At 43.0% G+C, this 19,293-nt stretch overlaps 1 protein-coding gene across 1 annotated transcript; it reads left to right on the top strand.

Annotated features, from left to right (window-relative positions):
- Nucleotides 1–1,638: 1,638 nt before the first annotated feature.
- On the top strand, nt 1,639–18,637 carry kcnh4a (potassium voltage-gated channel, subfamily H (eag-related), member 4a). Its single transcript, XM_030406492.1, has 16 exons — nt 1,639–2,114; nt 7,254–7,487; nt 7,606–7,737; nt 7,859–7,992; nt 8,461–8,713; nt 10,325–10,482; nt 10,945–11,152; nt 11,536–11,730; nt 11,820–12,019; nt 12,967–13,216; nt 13,314–13,528; nt 13,634–13,672; nt 14,396–14,763; nt 14,859–14,938; nt 15,217–15,293; nt 16,221–18,637. The coding sequence occupies exons 1-16, from the start codon at nt 2,039–2,041 to the stop codon at nt 17,214–17,216; spliced, it is 3,615 nt and encodes a 1,204-aa protein (XP_030262352.1). The 5' UTR covers nt 1,639–2,038; the 3' UTR covers nt 17,217–18,637.
- The last annotated feature ends 656 nt before the right edge of the window (nt 18,638–19,293 follow it).

Here is a 19,293-nt window from a genome sequence, read left to right as displayed (position 1 = left end):
CACCTGAGGAGCTGTACGGGGCCATCTTGTGTTTTGTGTCTCTTTTTTTCCAGTTGTTTACTTACATTTTAAATGAGACCCCGTCTACTTCAGCTGTTCTACAAAGCTGTTCTGCAGTGAGGTCCAGAGATGTTTTTTCTGACTAGAAAACTATAATTATTGGATGTTATCAGATTCATTTTCCTCCATTTGTTAACTGACTTGACCCAAAGTCCTACTCCTCCTTACGTAACACAGTAACAGTCTTTTTTTTTTTTTTTTTCCGGGAAGATGCTTTTTGATGCTGAATGATACTCTGGTTTTCAACTTCCTCTCGGGCCAACGGTAAGCTGTGCTGACACATACAGAATAGGCTGCATGATAGTCACAATAATAAATCTTTGGGTTTTTTTGTTTTTTTTATTCCTGAGGACATTTTGCTGTTTTGTTGCTCCTGTGAGGACAGAAGTCATTTTATCTTCCACGGTCCTGATTGAAACTGCTGTGAATACAAATTAAGGGGAGCCAGATTGTTTTCCACAGCTGTCTGCCTGCGCTCTCAGTTCTGAGGCATCTGAAGCTCATTTAAAACACTGCGGAGGGCTCAGCAAAATGTTTTAATGTGGTTATTTTATCATAATAATTAGATGAATGCTTGTGTTGGCTGTAAAAATGCATCACATCTGATGAAATGACTCTTGTGTGTATCAGTATGAAAGTGAAGCATATCTCTGCAAACAGCCCAAACTGAAACAACTTATGATATGGAAGCTCTCATTGGTTTTAACAGGCTTTTTCGTGGATGTGATTATAATGAGCTATGCATTAATGAAACGTCAGGTCTCAGTGGGTGTGTGATTGTGCGCAGCAGCCTCGCTCTTCTGTACGGAACCTCGAGGAAAGCGGAAACGATCAAGGATGCTGTGCAAGGATGTGTGTTTTTGTTTAGAAATGCCATCGGTACATTTGTGGGTATACATGGAAGCTAACACAGCAACTACCGCTATGTGTGTGTTTGTGCGTGGGTGTTTATTTATGCACATTATAGGTTGCGAGGGAAATGTGAAATACATATGGGGATACAGACAGCCAGCTGATAGATCCTTCAAGCTGCCGTCTACATCAAGCTTAGCAGTCGAGGATCTTTTGCGTCCTTGAGACGGACCGTGAATCATCATCCAGTTCTGCTCTTTTTTTTTTAAGCCTGACCTCTGACCTCCATATGTCCATAAAAGAGAGTGATTATTCTTTGCATAAAAGTCCTAACAAAGAGAAAATCCAAGGCTCTCTTTTTTGCGAGTTTCACAGTACTCGCAGTGCACAGGATGGGCTCTTTGTTTGCAACTGTTTAATGGTCGACCGTTTGAGCAGCAGAACAGAACGGAGCAGTATGTCCTCTCCAGGTTCAGACACGATGGAGAGGTGGAGAGAAAGAGAAAAAGGGAGAGCGGGCGGAGAAAGAAAGTGATGCCTAATAACTTCTCTGGGGAGCTCAAAAGTAGGAGGATGCAGGTTTTGCATGAGAAAGAGAGAGAAGGTGAGAGAGATAACTAACAGAACACACAGTGTGCAGTAAAGCAGGTCTGTCCAGGCTCTTCTACAAGAGACGGAGGGAGGGAGGGAGGGAGAGAGAAAGAGAGAGAGAGAGAGAGAGAGAGAGAGAGAGAGAGAGAGGCAGGGGACTCTGATGTGGCACCAACCATGGTGAGGGGAGTCAGACTGACAGGAGGGAAGCTGAGGATTCACTGTGATACTGGGGCAGTGCTGAGAGAACAGGGATGCGCAACTGAAGCAGCTGAGATCTCCGCACTGAGGGAGAAGCTGTAGAGCGCTGCTGCAACACCTCCGAGCTCTCCTGCTGTAGATTTTCTGTAGGGCGCAAGTAGGAGGTTTCCTCTCGACAACGTAGATCAGAAACGACCGGGACTTCTCCAGAATACCGTGGAGTTACAGCGCAAGGAAGAGGGGCCGTGGTTTTTCTTTTCTGATCCTCTTTGGGAAGTCAACTAATGGAAACTGTTGCCTGAGAGTACGCAGCCTTCTCTCAGTCCGGTGCAAGATGCCTGTGATGAAGGGCCTCCTCGCCCCGCAGAACACCTTCTTGGAGACCATCGCAAACCACTTTGATGGCACTCGTAAGTATATTATGGAGGAGATTTTATATTCTTTTCACTCTATAGTTATTTCTTGGAGTGCTTTTAGGAATTGTCAAAGAAAAATAATTACTACATTGCACGTGTCACTCGGCAGCATTTCTAGACTACAATTCAAATTTAGTTTTTGGCAATAAAATCATCCTTTTTTGGTTGTGCACACATTTGTTTGTTTTAGCGTGCTGCATCATGAAAACAGTGCAGTCATTGTGTTTCATTCTTCTTCTTCTTCTTCTTCTTCTTTAGAGATTCACTTTGTTGAATTAAAAATCAAGAATCCGGCCAATAAATGAATCTCAGTTTCTAAAGCTGCAGCTCCACCAGCCAAGCCCGCTGCAGCTTTTAGGATTTTAGCCTTTGGCATTTATGTAACCCACTTTAGGATTGTGACTGGCACTGAAAAACACTGCTGTCAACAAGTGTGTCCATCAATAGTGAGATCCAGTTATAAGATTATTATATGACAGTGAACCAGCACTAGAAATGGAGAACGGACAGCTCAGTCTCGGATGATACGGTGGAGCTGAAGAGCCACTTGTTGAGCCACAGTGCTGCTTATAAGAATGTTTCACTGTTGAGATCCGTGTGGCTTTTTTTTTGCCTTCAAGGTCTTTTTTTTATAAAACGATCCAACAAAGAAACGTCCATGGTATTCTTCAACAGCAATATGAGGAGGCGTAGATCTTACGCTTTTTCGTCTTTTTCTGTTATTTCAGATTGAAAACAAGGAACAACACTTCATCCACACACTTAACTGAGTATGTTTTCAGCAGGTTTAAAATGTTTCTCACATATTTTTCTTACGATTTAAACTTTTACGGTTCTATTATTGTGGACTGTCACAAAATATACTGGTAAATTCGTGTTATTGGAATTTTGCTTTGTACATCCTTCTTGGTGTTTTTGTGCCACGGACGGTGTTATGGTCGCAGGAGAAGTGCAACAAAATTCAAGGTCCAAAGGAAGCAGCGGAGGTGTTAAAAAAAGGATGAAAAAATTGGCTCGTGTTGTTGCTGCCCAAAATAGATCAGCATCAGATCTGTTTCAGTGTAGTGTCACTCATTTCACAAGTATGTGATTCCAGAAAGAGAAATGACAGAATTGCACTAAACACTACGAATAAAAAACTAATTAAACACTCTGCAACCACAAGAAATGTAAAGGTTGAATGTGTAAGATTGCCGATTACTGAGAAGTGACAAGACAAGATAAGATAAGACTTTACTGATCCCTCATCGGGGGAATTTACTTGTTACAGCAGCTCAAGAGTCATAAGCAGATGGGGAAAAAAGGTGATTCAGCGAGAGATGATGAAATAACAAAACAAGATGAAAAAGAATGATAGAACAGTGGGGTAAAAATAATAATAAGAACAATTAGAAAGACAATACACTTCTTTCACATGCAGATATGACCAAGAATGACAATTGCACATGACAATTGTGCCCATCCTAATACTAATACACACAATTTTTTTTTTTTTTAAACTGTACATATGATTGCATTAAAAATGATAATATGTAAGATTTTGGATATAAATGTGGCACAACAGGACTTTGACCATCATCACACATGGGGATCAAATGAAAACACGTTTTGCCAATCTGAACCCTCCAGACAGTAACATTAGGTTTTTTACAACATCACATTATTTCCCTGTTTGGAGTCTCCAAAGTGTACAAAGCAGTCTGCATCCGAATATAAATGATAGATGCAGGAACAGCAACTTTACCAGTCTACAGTAAGGACTGTTCTTTCAGGACTGCTGGTTTAAGCTTTGTTGTACCAGTCTCTGTTAGTGCTCATTATGCCTCAGAATGAGTACAGAGTAGAAAAGTCATCAGCAGGCACCACTAGACAGCTCTTTCCAGAACACCATGGAAGGCGTGAGAGTGTATTTAAGGGTCTGGACCTTGCATGTCATTTACAACTTAACAAATTCAGCGCGATGACACTCTCTCTCCGTCTGACAAACAGATCGTCCATACCGTCTGTGAGACACGCACACACCCACACACACACACACACACACACACATCGTATTTCTGAATCTTAGCTGCCACAATACCGTGTGCGGATTGACTAAGTCGCTGAGTGGGAGGTGAAGGGGCCAACTGACAAAGAGATGGCTGCAGAGCCGAGCACTATTCAATCAAAGAACTGCCTTGAAATCTCACTCAGTCTGAACTGAAAAGCCTTTTCTGTGTGAGGACATCTTTGTGAGGAGACGCCGATGCCTGAAAGTCTATTTCAGCCGGTGTCACATTGCCAAAGAATACACTGTAATACAAATATGTTGTGCAATCATGGAGTGACACAGGGTTCAGGGGAATGCAGGTATTCATGTGACCCTATTTGAACAGGGGGGTTAATTAAAATGAGTTATGCATTAAGTCATGAAGCTATTGAAATATCATCAAGGTCTTGAACGGTACTTTTATATTGTTGGTCAAGAGCATTATTGATTTCTGATTGTTTCAGTAATGTAATTGTACAGTAGCAGCAGCAGAGAGCTGTAGCTTTTTTCCCCCACTCCTTTGCCAACAGTCTCTTCTGCTAATTGCATGGGTAGGTGTTGGCATTGCATTTCTCTCCTCTTCATAAGTGCTGTCATGGATAATTATTGACGAGAACCACCGCGCTTGAGTGACTGCGGCTTAAGTGGAAGGAAACACTCGGAGGACGGCCAGTAGGACTGGAAAGTGTAACGATGGTTAAAAAAAAAAAAAAAAAAAAAAAAGGATTCACTTGACTAAGAAATTACAGTTCTTTTGTTACATAATCAATCACAACACGCACTGATTTTTGTTCTATCTACGCTTGGATGTGAGCACTTACTGACAAGAAACCACTGATGCACAGTTCTTTGGCCAGCAGGCTGCGATGGCTGTCAAGTTTCTTCTGAATAATATGAAGCCATAGAAACAGGCTGAGGGAGAGGGGAAAGATGTGGTGGAGATAAGCCTCTGCTCTTTCGGGCGACAGCTGAGAGACAAGAGCCCGACTAATCTGCACAATATTGATAATTGATGTGCGAGGGTGATGAGGTAATTGGAGAAAAATCTGCACTTTAGTTTAAGTCCTCTCATCATTCAGGTTGTGAGCACGTGAGCAATCAGAGTCACTCAGGTCCGCTGCTGAATGCAGAATCAAGTATGAATCGGATTTGAGGATAATACGGCACACACTTTATTGGCTACATCTGAGTTTCCAGAGGCTTCAGTGTCTTGGTAACCCCCCGTTGATACAAATTGCAGGGTTGCCATATGTTTTATTTTTTTTCCTGCACAGATTGCTATGGCAACGCAAGCACAGATACAGTAGATCATAAGTTAGGTTCTTGCGAGATTTGGTGCACACTTACCAGACAGAAAATAATCAGACATCACTGGACGCATGTCTTCTCCTCCGGGACAAACACACATGTCGAAGGGCCCCTCCATTGCCGGGATTGGTTTTTCCGTAAAAGCGTTGCATCAGGTGAATCTATAGCTGCATGCATCTGAATAAACAGTGGCATTATCAGTGTGTGTGTGTTTACACTCTGAGGTTTAAGGCAGGAAACAAAGAATCAGTCTCATTAAAACCAGTCAGTGCAGGTGCTCGGTGTTGTCTTTGCAGCTATGTCATCGCTAGATTGTACGGTGTTCTTGCTGCATAGTCAAACAAAGATGGTTATTTGAAATCGAATCCATCCGCATTCAGAGAGCAACTGAATGAAATGAAAGAAGACACCACTCAGTTGACTCGGCCTGTCTGTCTAAATATTGAAGGGATATAGGGCTGTGTGCAGACTAATGAAAGCAGACGTGCTTTAGTCACTGAGTGATGGCCATGTCTTCACAATAAACCCCAGTGCGTGACCCCGTATCGTTTAATTTTTGCATCGTATGAAAAATGGATTCACTCAGACTATTTCACAGTCCGGTTACCAAAGAGACAAACACCATCTTGCAGCTGAACTTTCAGTGTTGAGTTTGGTCGAATTGCAAATTCATGATTATTTTCTTCTGCTTCACCGCCCACACTTAATGCCCTCAAATGACCTTCCAGCAGTAAGTAACAATGTTAATGGAGATTTTTTTATTTATTTTTTTTGCAAACAAGGCTTTCTTCTCTGTTGTAAGTGATTTCACAAAGCTCTCCGTGTCCTTCATTATTTCTCTGGCATTAAAGAGCGTTCCTGACGCACAGAAAGCATTCTCATGGGAACGTGTGCTGTTACCCAATATCTGAATGTTAAAAGTTTTCGTTAAAATATGCTTCGATGCTTTGTTAGAGGGTTTGTGCGATTTAGTTTTTTATTATTATTATTATTGTGTGTGAGCCACTGCAGAAATAAGGAATCATAAAGAATAAACCACAGCTTTTCACTTGAATCTATGCAAATGTTGATTTGTCAGCTGGAGGCAACATAAGTCAAACTAGCTAACTGACATGAGGCTCAATCTAGTTTAATGCTGTTCCTCAAGATCCTGAGTTAATGATTGAGTTATCTTGAGAAAACAAATTTTAAAAAAGCTGATTTGTGGGTCAGGGGTTAAAGTTAAGGTAATGGTTATGTGCAAGTCTCCAGGGAATGAATATAAGTCTATATAAAGTCCCCAAAAGTGAATATGAATCAACATTTTGTGTGTGTGTGTGTGCGTGTGCATGTGTGTGGCTGTGTAAATACTAAATCAATTGCAGAACCAGTGGCAGGATGCGACCACGCTCCGCATGCTAATTAAGGGCTAAAGCGCCGCTGGTCTGCCATGGAGCCAGCTGGGACCCTGCATCTATCCTACAGACTTCATGCACACCAACAGCTTACTTCAAAGCCCCCTCTGATGTACACTAGACTATTTCAGGGCTGGTGAGCTGAAAGCAAATAGAATGTCTCAGATAAAGAGAAAAAAAAAACAACGGTTGTTTTCTGTTTTAGTGCCTCAACAAATAAGTCAAATCTGGAGAGGTACGGAAGGAGGAAAGTCAACCAACGAACGTGGTCGCCTCGTCTGAACGTTACGCTCTCAGAGCTGCTTTGAAAACCACAAAATGTCCCCCTGTTGTTCCATCATTTCTCCAGGTCACACAGTAGCTTTACCTAAAAACCTTTCTTTTTTCAAAATCCCCTCACAGACAGTAACTTCCTCCTGGGTAATGCTCAGGGTCGTTACGGCCACCCCATCGTGTACTGCTCCGACGGGTTTTGTGAGCTGACCGGCTTCGTTCGGAATGAGGTGATGCAGAAAACGTGTACCTGCGGCTTCCTCCACGGAACCGAAACCAGCGAGAGTGTAATCCAGCAGGTGGACAAAGCCCTGGAGGGCCAGCAGGAGTACCAGGGAGAAGTGTGCTTTTATAGGAAAAATGGTGAGGACAGGTCTTGAGTCGACACACACACTGTTTAATAGCAATATTTGGGGGGTTAGGACTGTCTTTAATGTATTGTTGGGTGGTCTCAGTGCAAAACCTTTTCCAACATCTGCAGGGAATCCATTTTGGTGCCTCCTGAATATCGTGCCAATTAAGAATGAGAAAGGTGAGGTGGTGCTGTTCCTGTTATCCTTCAAGGACATCAGCGAATCATACGGAAAGAGCCATCACTACAGCCAAGGAGACGGTGAGGCCTGGCTGGTGATTGGCCCACTTCAAAATGTCGTGCTGCACGTTCTTGTATGAAGATTTAAGCCTAAGACTGGATCTGCCTTTTTAATCTGTGAGTGTCTTGATTTTGCTCGCAGGTTTGTCAGAAGCTGCTCACCAGAGCAGGAAAAGCCACAGGTCGCACTTTTCCCAAGCTCGAGCGAGGGGGAGGACCATCCTGCAACAAGTGACCAACCTGTTCTCTAAGAGGGGCAAGAGAAAACTGACCGATGTGAGTGAAAAACATCATGAGTGAATGTGCCTCACTTCTTATCCATGACCATCTTCAAACCATTGCAAAAGGAATTATATATATATATATATATATATATATATATATATAAATATGTATGAATTAATTCAAGTCTATTCAAAATGTACGGAGAAACGTACGTTTACGATGATGGCAGTGGATGATTATAATCAGGCTCCCTGGCTAACCAGTCTTTCATGCTGAGCTAATTGCTGCGTGTGAGCACCACCTCAGCAGGCACTGAGGAAAATTCCATTCTACATCCTTTTTTTTTTTCTTTTTGAATAAAAATTGGTTTAATTTCTCCAAAGAATTCATTGTACGGCGGCGTTCGTGGTTCAGGCTCGGCGCCAGATGAGTACATTTATAATCTTAGTGTCCTCCCTCCTCAAGTTCTTCGTTGCTCTCAGGATCTTTTTGTGACTTTTATGTGTGCTGCCTTTTCAGAGCGTGTTCCAGAAGCCGTCTCTACCTGAGTACAAGGTTGCGGCCGTGAAGAAGTCACGTTTCATCCTGCTTCACTACAGTATCTCGAAGGCTCTCTGGGACTGGCTCATTCTGCTGGCGACCTTTTATGTTGCCGTCGCCGTGCCGTACGACATCTGCTTTGTCAGTCCCGACGAGGGCAGCGACCATCACTCATTTGTCAGCCGCAGCACTATAGGCAGTGACATAGCAGTGGAGATGCTCTTCATCCTGGGTATGACGCATTTATATTTGATTAAAGGGACAGTTCAACCCAAAATCAAAAATGTTTTTTGGCGCTCAGAGCCGCGCAAGCCAAGCGCTACAGCTACAGCGAAGAGGAGAAATGTGCATCTTTGATTTTGCGGTGCTGCCCTTTTAATACATCATGTAATGTTTGTAGTTGTGTCATTTGATAAAAAAGGAATTTGAACACCAACTTGTAAACAACTCCAGTTTACAAAAGCCTGCCTCTAAATAGTAGGCGATTGTATTCTTCTTTCAGTAAGATAATTGGTGGTTTGCGCCCATATAATTTTAAAGTAACGTCTCCTACACTGATTGCAGGCTGCGCACCAGCGGACCTGACCTTTATGGTGAAGCATCTTGAGCGGCGTTATGAAGAGACAACAATGTTCGCTTTAAATTAAGAACAAATACAGTTTTTTCCAAGTGCAGCAGCAGCTGTTTCCCTGGCGATGGCTTAAACATAACCACACCTCCCACCTTTTCCTCGCCCACGCAGCGTGTCTCTGTTGCCCCAGGTTACCGATCATAATTAGATTTCTCTCACTTCGTCCCACTTTTCCCTTCCGAAAGAAGTGTGATAGCACATCTGTCATGAGGCTGACTTCCTCGCTCTCAACAAGTTTGTCTGGGGACAGACAGTGACACTCGTGCCCAAAATGAACTCACCTGGATTAACGGGCTGCCTATGTGTGAAAGTAAATTATTTTTAGTGCAAGTTTCAATAAAGAGTGGAGGCTAAATGATGAACACTTGTTCCTGAACCAGTTTCATTTAAGTCCACGCACACACTCCATTCAGTCTCAATGTCTTTGCAAGTGAAGGTTTAATAATACACTGCCAGGGAAATTTTAAATAAACTGCTAACTTATTATTCCTGGCTGCAATTTAGTGCGTTTCTAATGCTCAGTGAAGTACTAGAAAGAGTTTTTCTCCAAATAAAAGTCTTACAATATTGAAAATTGCTTTCACATACTTTTGTTTGGCCTCGAATATCAATAATAAGGTATTTTAAAGTGTAAGTTTTTCAATATTCACCTCCTTAAAGGTGTTAGAATTTCAGATGGAAACTAACTCGAAATTACAAACAGAATTTGAATAAACAGCACTTTTGACATCATGTTGGTTATATATTGTGTTGGAGAGATATCCACTGATGTTAGCATGCTAACCAGCTAGCCCCAACCCGTCACAGTCCAGGTGGTGGAAACACTCGAACCCCCCTGATCCCCAAGCTTCTGGTCTGAATCACTAGCTGCACGGCTAACTGAGCTAACTAGATAAGGCAACTACTGTTAGCAGCAGTTAGCGGTTACTCTGCTGATACGCTGCCCCTCATTTGTTTTGAATGTGAATTTGACAGGTGGCCAGTTCTTAGATTTTGCACCTTTAACAGCTACTGCAGCTATTATTGTAATATCAGGAAATTAAATGAAGAGTTTTACAATTTAAGACTGAAGATAATGAATTTCTTTATAGATTATTATAATTAGTAAACTCAGATTAGGCCTAAACGTCTCATGGAATCATGCAACGTTTTTTCTTTGTATGTATTATTTCTGTTTTGTGATGTATTTCCTTTGCTTGTGCTCCTTTTCAGACATCATCCTGAATTTCCGCACCACCTACGTGAGTCAGTCAGGTCAGGTGGTGTACGACGCCCGATCCATTTACCTCCATTACTGCACCACCTGGTTCTTTGTGGATCTGATCGCAGCTTTGCCCTTTGACCTTCTCTACGCTTTCAACATCACAGTGGTAAGGGCACTGTTTGCTTGGAGTTCACTAAGCACTCAAGGTTTTTTTAGTTTCCTGGCCAACTTTAAGACCAGCCAACACTTTAGTCCAGATTCTGCCCTCAGAGCATCGGACTGGAGATGATTATCCCTCCACATTCAACCACTTCACTGAGCATCCTTGTTTGCGTGCTCGCCTCAGTTTTATCCTCCAGATGAACACTAGTGCTTCTCATGGATTAGACTTACTTTGCCACAGGCCTCAGCTGACGCACAAAGACATCTCACTAACTTCGGCCTTGGTTTTGTTGAATCTGACGCTCGTTAAAAACTTTTCTGACTTCTAAATTCAGAACAAAGGCTTCTCAATAGAGACAGCTGAATCAAAGTTAAAAGACAAAAAGAGGGCCCCAGGTTTTACAGCTAAATCCATCTGATTATGACATTATATGACAAGTTTGAATGTTCTGCTGTCTTTGTCTAGACCTCGCTGGTGCACCTGTTGAAGACCGTTCGTCTCCTACGTCTGCTGCGCCTGTTACAGAAACTGGACCGCTACTCCCAGTACAGCGCTGTGGTCCTGACCCTGCTCATGTCTGTGTTTGCTCTGCTTGCTCACTGGATGGCTTGTGTCTGGTACGTCATCGGACGCAAGGAGATAGAAAGCAGTGACCCCGTAACCTGGGACATAGGTGAGCGCCACTGAATCAAGAGTATAATGTTCATCCTCACTCATTAGGCCGCCCGGAGGCATTTTTTAGAGTGTCTCATGGCGATCCCAAAGGGCCAGGACCACGGGTCATGCTTGAATGCCTGAATCCTTCAGCATTCTTTCAACCTCTAGCTTTTCTCCTCTCAGTACAGAGGAAGTCCAGGTCACAGCGTAATTCCATTATATCACCAGTAATGAATCAATCAGTCTACATTATATCACCCATTACCCATTATATCACTTGCCAAAGGAGAAAGGGTCTTCCATTGAGGCGGACACAAGGAAAAAAATAAAAAACAATGATTAGTCACCTTAGACACCCACATCACTCTTACACAACCACCATCTGACCTCGCTCCCCAGGCTGGCTGCAGGAGCTGGGAAAGCGTCTGGAGACCCCGTACATCAACAGCACCATGGGTGGGCCCTCCATGCCCAGCGCCTACATCGCCTCCCTCTACTTCACCCTCAGCAGTCTCACCAGCGTTGGTTTTGGCAACGTGTGTGCCAACACAGATGCTGAGAAAATCTTCTCCATCTGCATTATGCTCATGGGCGGTGAGTTTATTGTGGATCACACAAAAAGTCCCAGAATTCTGACAAATGCTCTGAGGATGTCATGATCTCACTCGCTCTCCTGCCTCCAGCCCTGATGCACGCAGTGGTCTTTGGTAACGTGACAGCCATCATCCAGCGCATGTACTCGCGGCGCTCTCTCTACCACACCCGGATGAAGGATCTCAAGGATTTCATCCGTGTGCATCGGCTCCCTCAGCAGCTGAAGCAGAGGATGCTGGAGTACTTTCAAGCCACTTGGTCGGTCAACAACGGCATCAACGCCAATGAGGTGGGTAAAGAATCGCAGATTTGAAGCGCTTGGCTGTGATACATCGTAATATTATAGTCATAATAAAAACTTTTTTCTTCTCTTTTTAATAAGTGACTTTACAGTGTGGGATTTGCTCAATGTGTGGGCTGCAGAAACGTCTTTTTTTGTGCAGAATAGAACAGACTGTGTGGGTGCTAGTTTCTACATTCATAAATGTCATCCGTAAGATGTGGGTCACCTCAAACTCTCCGGAGTCTTATTCTACTTCCTTAAGTAGACGTCACATTGTTGCAAATAGAACTTCAGTAACAATGCTGGGGCCGATCTAGGAGAAGTTCCCTGTAATTACAAGAGTAGGAGTTGAAATAGAGAGAATGCTCATTAACACCCTCGCCACCACCATCTGTAGATAATTAATTCACTGTTGAAGGTAACAGACATAGCTGCTGGTTTCTGAGAGCGTTGTGGCTTTAACACCTCGTGTCTGTTTTTACTGAGCAGCCTGGCACATCATGTGAGTGCAACGACCTGTAAAATCGCAATCTCTACTTTGTTCTGGTCTTGTATTCAGCAGCCGTGGGTATTAAAGTATTAAAATGATCCTTCCGGCTGTTAAAGCGGCAGCAACTCCAACGAGAAGTCTTGAGAATTAAAAATGTTCGGTCTTTAAGTACTTCAAATGAGCGGAGAGTGATTTTCTTTTTTTTCTACAAGCAAACCTGACCTTCGCTGTACAGTTGCAATTGGTTAGGTTCAGGGAAAACATTGCGGTTTGGCTTGAAATAATTACGTTTTGTTTAAAATCACAATCATATAATGACAGCAGCTGCTTAAATCTGCTGCTCTAAATCAGTAAAAAGGGACAATAACATGGCTCAGAGACGTGACGGTGTTTTGCAGATTCATTTCTATTATCGAATGCATTTCAGTGGCGAAGACTTATTTCTTCTCGACCTCTTCCTTAGCTGCTGCACGACTTCCCAGATGAACTGCGGGCTGACATCGCCATGCACCTTAACAAAGACATCCTGCAGCTGCCGGTGTTTGAGCGAGCAAGCAGAGGGTGTCTGCGCTCCCTCTCCCTGCACATCAAGACCTCCTTCTGTGCGCCAGGGGAATACCTTATACGTCACGGAGATGCTCTACAGGCAAACTATTTTGTCTGCTCGGGTTCCCTGGAGGTTCTTAAAGATGGCATGGTGCAGGCCATCCTTGGTCAGTGTGCATCAAATAGGAAACATTTCCTTTCTTTTCAGCTGTTGCACAGCTTGTTGTAACGCCTCTGTTTTAATTGAAACCCGCCCCCCTGCAGGCAAAGGTGATCTTATTGGGGCTGACCTTCCGGATCACGGCCAGGTGATCAAGACAAATGCAGATGTGAAGGCGCTGACCTACTGTGACTTGCAGTACATCAGTGTGAGGGCCTTGAGGGAGGTCCTCGAGCTTTACCCAGAGTATGGCAGCCGGTTCAGCTCCGACATCCATCACAACCTCACCTATAACCTGAGAGAGGGCAGTGAAGCTGACGTAAGACATTGAATCAATCTGCTCGTTAGCAACAACATACCTCTACTCCACCAAATATAGAATATCTGTGTAATCTCTTGTGCATTTCGGCTTCAATATCTCCAGGGAGTAAAGAAGTTCCCATGGTCCTCCAGGCAGTCTCAGGTATGTGTGTTCACTGAGGTGATTAATTATCAGTTTCAGCGCGATCTTTATTTACGTGAGAGTGAAGCAGTCTCTTGTTTGTTTCAGTTTTACATTTTGATTCAGCACTGACTGTACATGTGTTATTTTACCAGAAATAAGATCCTCGACTGTATCAGTCAATTATTAAAGATAGTAATAATGGTAATAATAATCAAGCACTACGTATTCTTATTTCTATAATGAAGCCCTGAGAGGCAAATGAGGGCGGGGAAAAAATCTGTTTCCATTTTTTTTTTTTTTATCCGTAAAAAGTTTTGGAAACTGTTTTCTATTTATTTCTTTTGCCAGGATAATATTTCTTTAAGTTCCAGAGTGAGAGTGAGGTTTAACTTCTCCGTGCACACTAAACGCCAGGTACATACTGTAAATTGTATGTTATCAAGCCATGTTACATTATTGACACATCTTGTGTTCACTGTGCATGAAGTATTACAAAACATATTCTTTTGAAAACTGATCTTGACAAAAACAAACAAAAAAAATCCTCCTGTCAAAACTTTTACAGTCAGAAGAAAAGAATAATCTTGGCAAAACTTTTTTTCCACACATCCTTACAAACTTTTAAAAAATTGGAGAAATTGAAAATGGATCATCATAATGTATGTATTTATTCATTTTACATCTCAGGGCTTCTGTATTACCCCAAATGAAAGAAAACATCTTTTTCCATTACCTCCTCAGGCTCATGCGTCTGTGGACCATAAACTTCCCTTCATTATCGAGGCAGATGATGAAGAAAATGGAGAAGACGTGAGACACTCTCAGCAGAGGAGAGTGCCTCTGCTTCACGGAGTGGGCAGCCCTGTTCGCCAGCCCTGCCTCAGCACCCTGTTAGGAGAGGAGTTCCGCCACATCAACGCGCTCCGCCTCTGTCGATCACCTGTTCAGGACGGTCGAGGATGCAGCCCCTCTCCTCAGCCATTTGCCAGTGAGGAGCAGTGTCCGTCCCCTTTGCCCAGATTCACCAGTGACGTGGGCTTCAACCATCGGCCCACCAGGTTACTCATGCCATCCTTACCTTGTGTCAGTCCCCTGAACCTCAGCCCCAGGTAAGCTTTTCATCCGGCTTTACCCTAAATATGATGCAGCGAATCAGTTTGCATCTATTTCAAAATGATCTAACACTGATTTGTGTCTCCTCTAGGGTCGTGGATGGAATTGAGGACAACAGTCACGCATTTCAATTTAATGTAGAGCAGAGCGAGACAAAGACTAATGTAACAGGTAAAGTCCCCCTGAGCGTTGCGATGGATGATTGTGAACTACACTGGATTGGGGACAGCAAACATCTTGATTAAAAACCCTTTTCAGGAACAAGCACTGAACTTTAAATCATGCAACGTTGAAAAAGCATAGGAGAATATCAGATTTGTGACACTTTTATACATTGATTTCTCTATGTTCAACCAGTGCCTATAATCCTACTCATTTGGGATCGGATGTCATATGGTATAGTCCATCTCAGATCAGCTGCATTTCTTTTGTTTTTCCTCCTTTTTCAGATCGGTTCCAGGTGAATGCTCACCTGCTTCTGGAGACGGAGGAAGTGAGACAGAACATCAGCAAACTGAACAAAGAGGTATGGTCAATATTAGATCCAACATCGTAATATAAAAATGGGAAATAGGGTTAAATGAACTTGTGAACATAAACATGCCAATGCTCCATTTTTTCCTGTGGTCTTTAAATATGTAATATGTTTGATTCCTGCTTTAAAATATCTGAAAACTGCATTTGTTAGCCCAGCGTTGAGGCTGCGTTTCAAAAACATTATCCTGCCTGTCAACATTTATACCTCATATTTGTGTTTTATTCACCCCGAACGGACAGATTTCTTTGCTGTACATTGGCCGTAAGCTAGCATGCAATGGGGGTATGTGTGTTTGTGTGTCCGTGTTTAAATTCATGACTGCTCTCACTGAATTCAGCACTCACCAAACACTCTGGTTCTCCCTCCTCTGTCCCCTCTCCTGTCTGAAATAGTATGTGCACTAAGTAAAGTGGGACTACATTCCCCCTCCAGCCCCAGTCAGCAGTTAACATTACAGTACATAAACTGTGGGTCACTGCTGCAGTCAGGTTGATTAACAGGAGGAAGGATAAATACACTTTTTAAGCCCAAAAGTTAAAAAAAGTCGTCTCTGAGCTCCTGTTCTGTCAGTCAACGACTCAGGATCAGAGCAGAATCCGCTATGACTCTGGGTGTTCATTCTTCCAGAGGTTCTGTTTCTTTTACCTGCGTCTCTCCTGTCAAGCTAGCTAGTAGGCTAAGCCCCCCACATGCCACTCGTAGAGACCCCCAGTAGCTGAAATTATGTACTGAGCATTTAACTGCAGAGAATCATAGAAACACAGGGCTACCTGCAGTATTCCTGTAATATTTGTGTGATAATTCATGGGCGTTTGTGTGGCTGAAAATGCACCCCAGGATCAAGCCACCTCAGTAACAAATATTAAGATTAAAAAAAAAGAAATGTAAAAAAATGTATTTTTTTTTTCCTTTCAGGTGAACAACTTGAACCAAGAAGTAGCCAACCTGGCCAAGGAGCTTCACAACATAATGCATTTCCTGCCGTCTCATATGGCCATGCTCCATTATACACCTCCTGTCTCCACATATTCCTATACCACACCGATGACTCCAAGTCCTAGTGTGACTGCTTCCAGCAACTGGCAGCCTCATGTCCCTTTAAACATCGCCACGGGGCTGCACCTCCATCACGAAGCAATCAGCCACCCTGCCAGAAATGTGTGGGGCTGCAGTGGGATGTCCTCCCAGGGCAGAAGTCCCACCCTGCTGCGCTCTACAAGCCCGATGTCATCCTGCTTACACCTGTGCTGCTCCGACAGAGAAGGAGCCGCGGCCCACAGGCTGCAGAGCCCGTGTGGCACCTTCCAAACCTCCAGAACAACTCCGAACTCTCCCTACATGACCCACTCGCATGCTCAGGGAGGTCCGTCCCTCCTGGCCCTCAGCTCTGCCTTTAGCAGCTTCCCGGTGATTTGTCAGGCTCCACAGGTGGGTTACAATGCAACTGTCCCCACAATGAGCAACTCTCACTCTCTGTGCTCCACAGTCAATTCTGGCTACTCCCTTCCATCCCTGAGTGTTCAAACCAACTCAGATCCCGCACAGCAGACCGGCTCCCAGACACCCATCCACTCCTCCATCACTCCCATCGGCCAGCCGCAGTATCACACCACCTTCAGCTCTCTCTCCTCTTCTGGAGGCCACATGTCGGTATGCACAGGGCACAATCAGAGCCAGCAGGGATCTATCAGTGGTCCCAGGCTGAATGACCCTGTAGGATCCAGCCCTGTCCACCACACACAGGACCTTGCATGTTCCCTGCTGGGGCAGGCGACAGACATAGACTGTAGAGCTCCAGTGTATCATGAGACGACGGACAATATTGAATTTCTCGGTATGAGCAGCAGCACTTTAACTGTAGAAGTTCAACCACCTCACTTGGACATGGAGGAAACACAGATCCTGCACTGATGACCTCAGTATTTTGTTGTGTTACTCTATGATAGTGATGAATTTGTACCTTTAAAGACTTTCAGTGTTTTCAAGTTTCCACCAAATAGAATGCACAAACCTCTGCAGACACCCTATCACCACCTCTGAATACAACTTAAATGTGTAGATTGCGTACTGGTCTGCAGAGACTGTAAAATGATAAATATCCACCCTGACATGCACCAGTCACTCTCTCTTTAGCTCTTAATATAGGGGTGTTTGGAAATTTATAAAAACAAACAGTTTTTAAGGCATTATCAAAACAATGGAGGCTCCTTGCAAAAACCTTTCTCTGCTATCACCACAGAGTTTATACCAGCTCAGTGTGACCAGGCTTCAGATGCAGGTCACGAGTTACGGGTACGCAGCGCCACTCGGTGGTGAGAGTCAGGCGGAACAGCAAACAGCTCATCATACTCCTTCAGAGAACACTTGAATATGGCACCAAGTACAACTGTACAGTTATTGATAGGTTTTATTTATTCATCTATTTATTTTTACTTTTTTATTGCAGCTATTTCAGAAAAACACATGTGAGCACTCAGCAGATGGAGGATGAGGCATGGCCACGTTGTTCAATACTTTGAGATTTTAAGGTGCTTTACTTTTTTTTACTTTTTCTTTTTGTTTAATTTGTGGAGAAAACACTTACAGAATAGTCATGAAGTAATTCATAGTCCTTCAGTATACTTCACACAGCAGTCCTTGACAATGCACCTGTTGCAGTCAGTATACATATTAACATGATGGAGAAGGCAGCATGGTAAGAAGCCTGTGTAATTCCTACATCCCTCCTCCACAGCTGAACTCCTAAACCTTCGGACATAAAAAGACCCTCAAACAGTGTGAAAACCTTCACTGTGTGTGTCATACACTTACGGTTGATTTAATTTACAACATGAGCAAGTTTTTACTTTAACTTAAGAAAGAAGGACTGAGGACGGTGCTCTACGACCCATCTTCACCAACACAAACATGTGTACTCAGCAGGGTTATACTCTCCACACAGGTCTCCTCTTTGTAACCCTGCAGCTCATACGTGTTAGCTGTAATTCTGATGTACACTAGTATTAGCATGGTAACTGTAAACACAAAGAACAAACAGGTGATCGACAGGGTCACACAAGCAGAAAGAAGCGTTGTGTTTTTTGGTTGAAAGAAGCAAATTGTATTTTTGCACAACAGATGAATTATAACATCCCCTGGATCATAATGTTAGTTAGAAACATAATGGTCTACATTATTCTAGGCTGCATGCTTCGTTGTGTCATTCTGCCAGCGTGAATGTCTTTCAGACTCAAAACATGGTTAGACTGTCTGCTTAGCTGATACATTTTGGAAATGTTTTATTTTTTTTTCTGCAGTAGATTCATTAAAATGACTCATAGAGACCTCCTTCAGTCTGATCTCTTTTCTCTGGCAGTGTTTGTTCATAATTGAATCCCACAGTTAAAAAAAAACAACTGGTTTTTGTATTAGCTGTTTAAAGCCATTCGAAGAGTGTGTGTTACATGTTTAAACGTAAGTCAGTTTCACAACTATGATTTTTAATGAATTTTATCAAAAGAAAAACAAAGATACGGGGTACCCTAGTAGCTCAGTTGGTTAAAGCAGGAATCCCATCAGCAGAGGCCCTGTCCTCGCTGCAGCAGCCTGGGGTCCGAGTCCGACCTGCAGCCCTCATTCATCATCAATTAATTTATCAATGACGCCACAGTCATCCACCCTCTCTCTCTCTCATCCCACCCCCTGTCGTCTCTCTATGCTGTCCTGTCAATAAAACCTTGAAAGGACAAAAAAAAAAGAAAAAGAAAAAAAGAAAAACAAACAAGGCACGTACAACATATAATGGAAGATAAATATAGGACATTAAAATAAATAATACTGCAAACTGAATCTGCTTGGGGTTGTTAAGGTAAGAAGAAATAAAAAGAAAGGTACTACATAACACATCATTCCTCTTTGAAAAGATATTTGTACAGATTAACAGTTTTTTACTTTTTTAGTGTTAATAAGTGCCAGAGTTTTAATATATTCTTTAAATTATCACATGAAA

The sequence above is a fragment of the Sparus aurata genome, chromosome 23 (assembly GCF_900880675.1).
Source record: "Sparus aurata chromosome 23, fSpaAur1.1, whole genome shotgun sequence".
Taxonomy (NCBI): domain Eukaryota; kingdom Metazoa; phylum Chordata; class Actinopteri; order Spariformes; family Sparidae; genus Sparus; species Sparus aurata.
Note: the sequence above shows the minus strand (reverse complement) of the source record. Positions and strands in the feature narration are given on the sequence as shown.

Bases quoted from the DNA above. Each gene is read 5' to 3' on its own strand.
- kcnh4a (XM_030406492.1), top strand. From the start codon at position 2,039: ATGCCTGTGATGAAGGGCCTCCTCGCCCCGCAGAACACCTTCTTGGAG. The intron at 8,714-10,324 runs GTATGACGCATT...GCTCCTTTTCAG, and splicing joins GGAGATGCTCTTCATCCTGG to ACATCATCCTGAATTTCCGC. The intron at 13,673-14,395 runs GTATGTGTGTTC...TTACCTCCTCAG, and splicing joins GGTCCTCCAGGCAGTCTCAG to GCTCATGCGTCTGTGGACCA.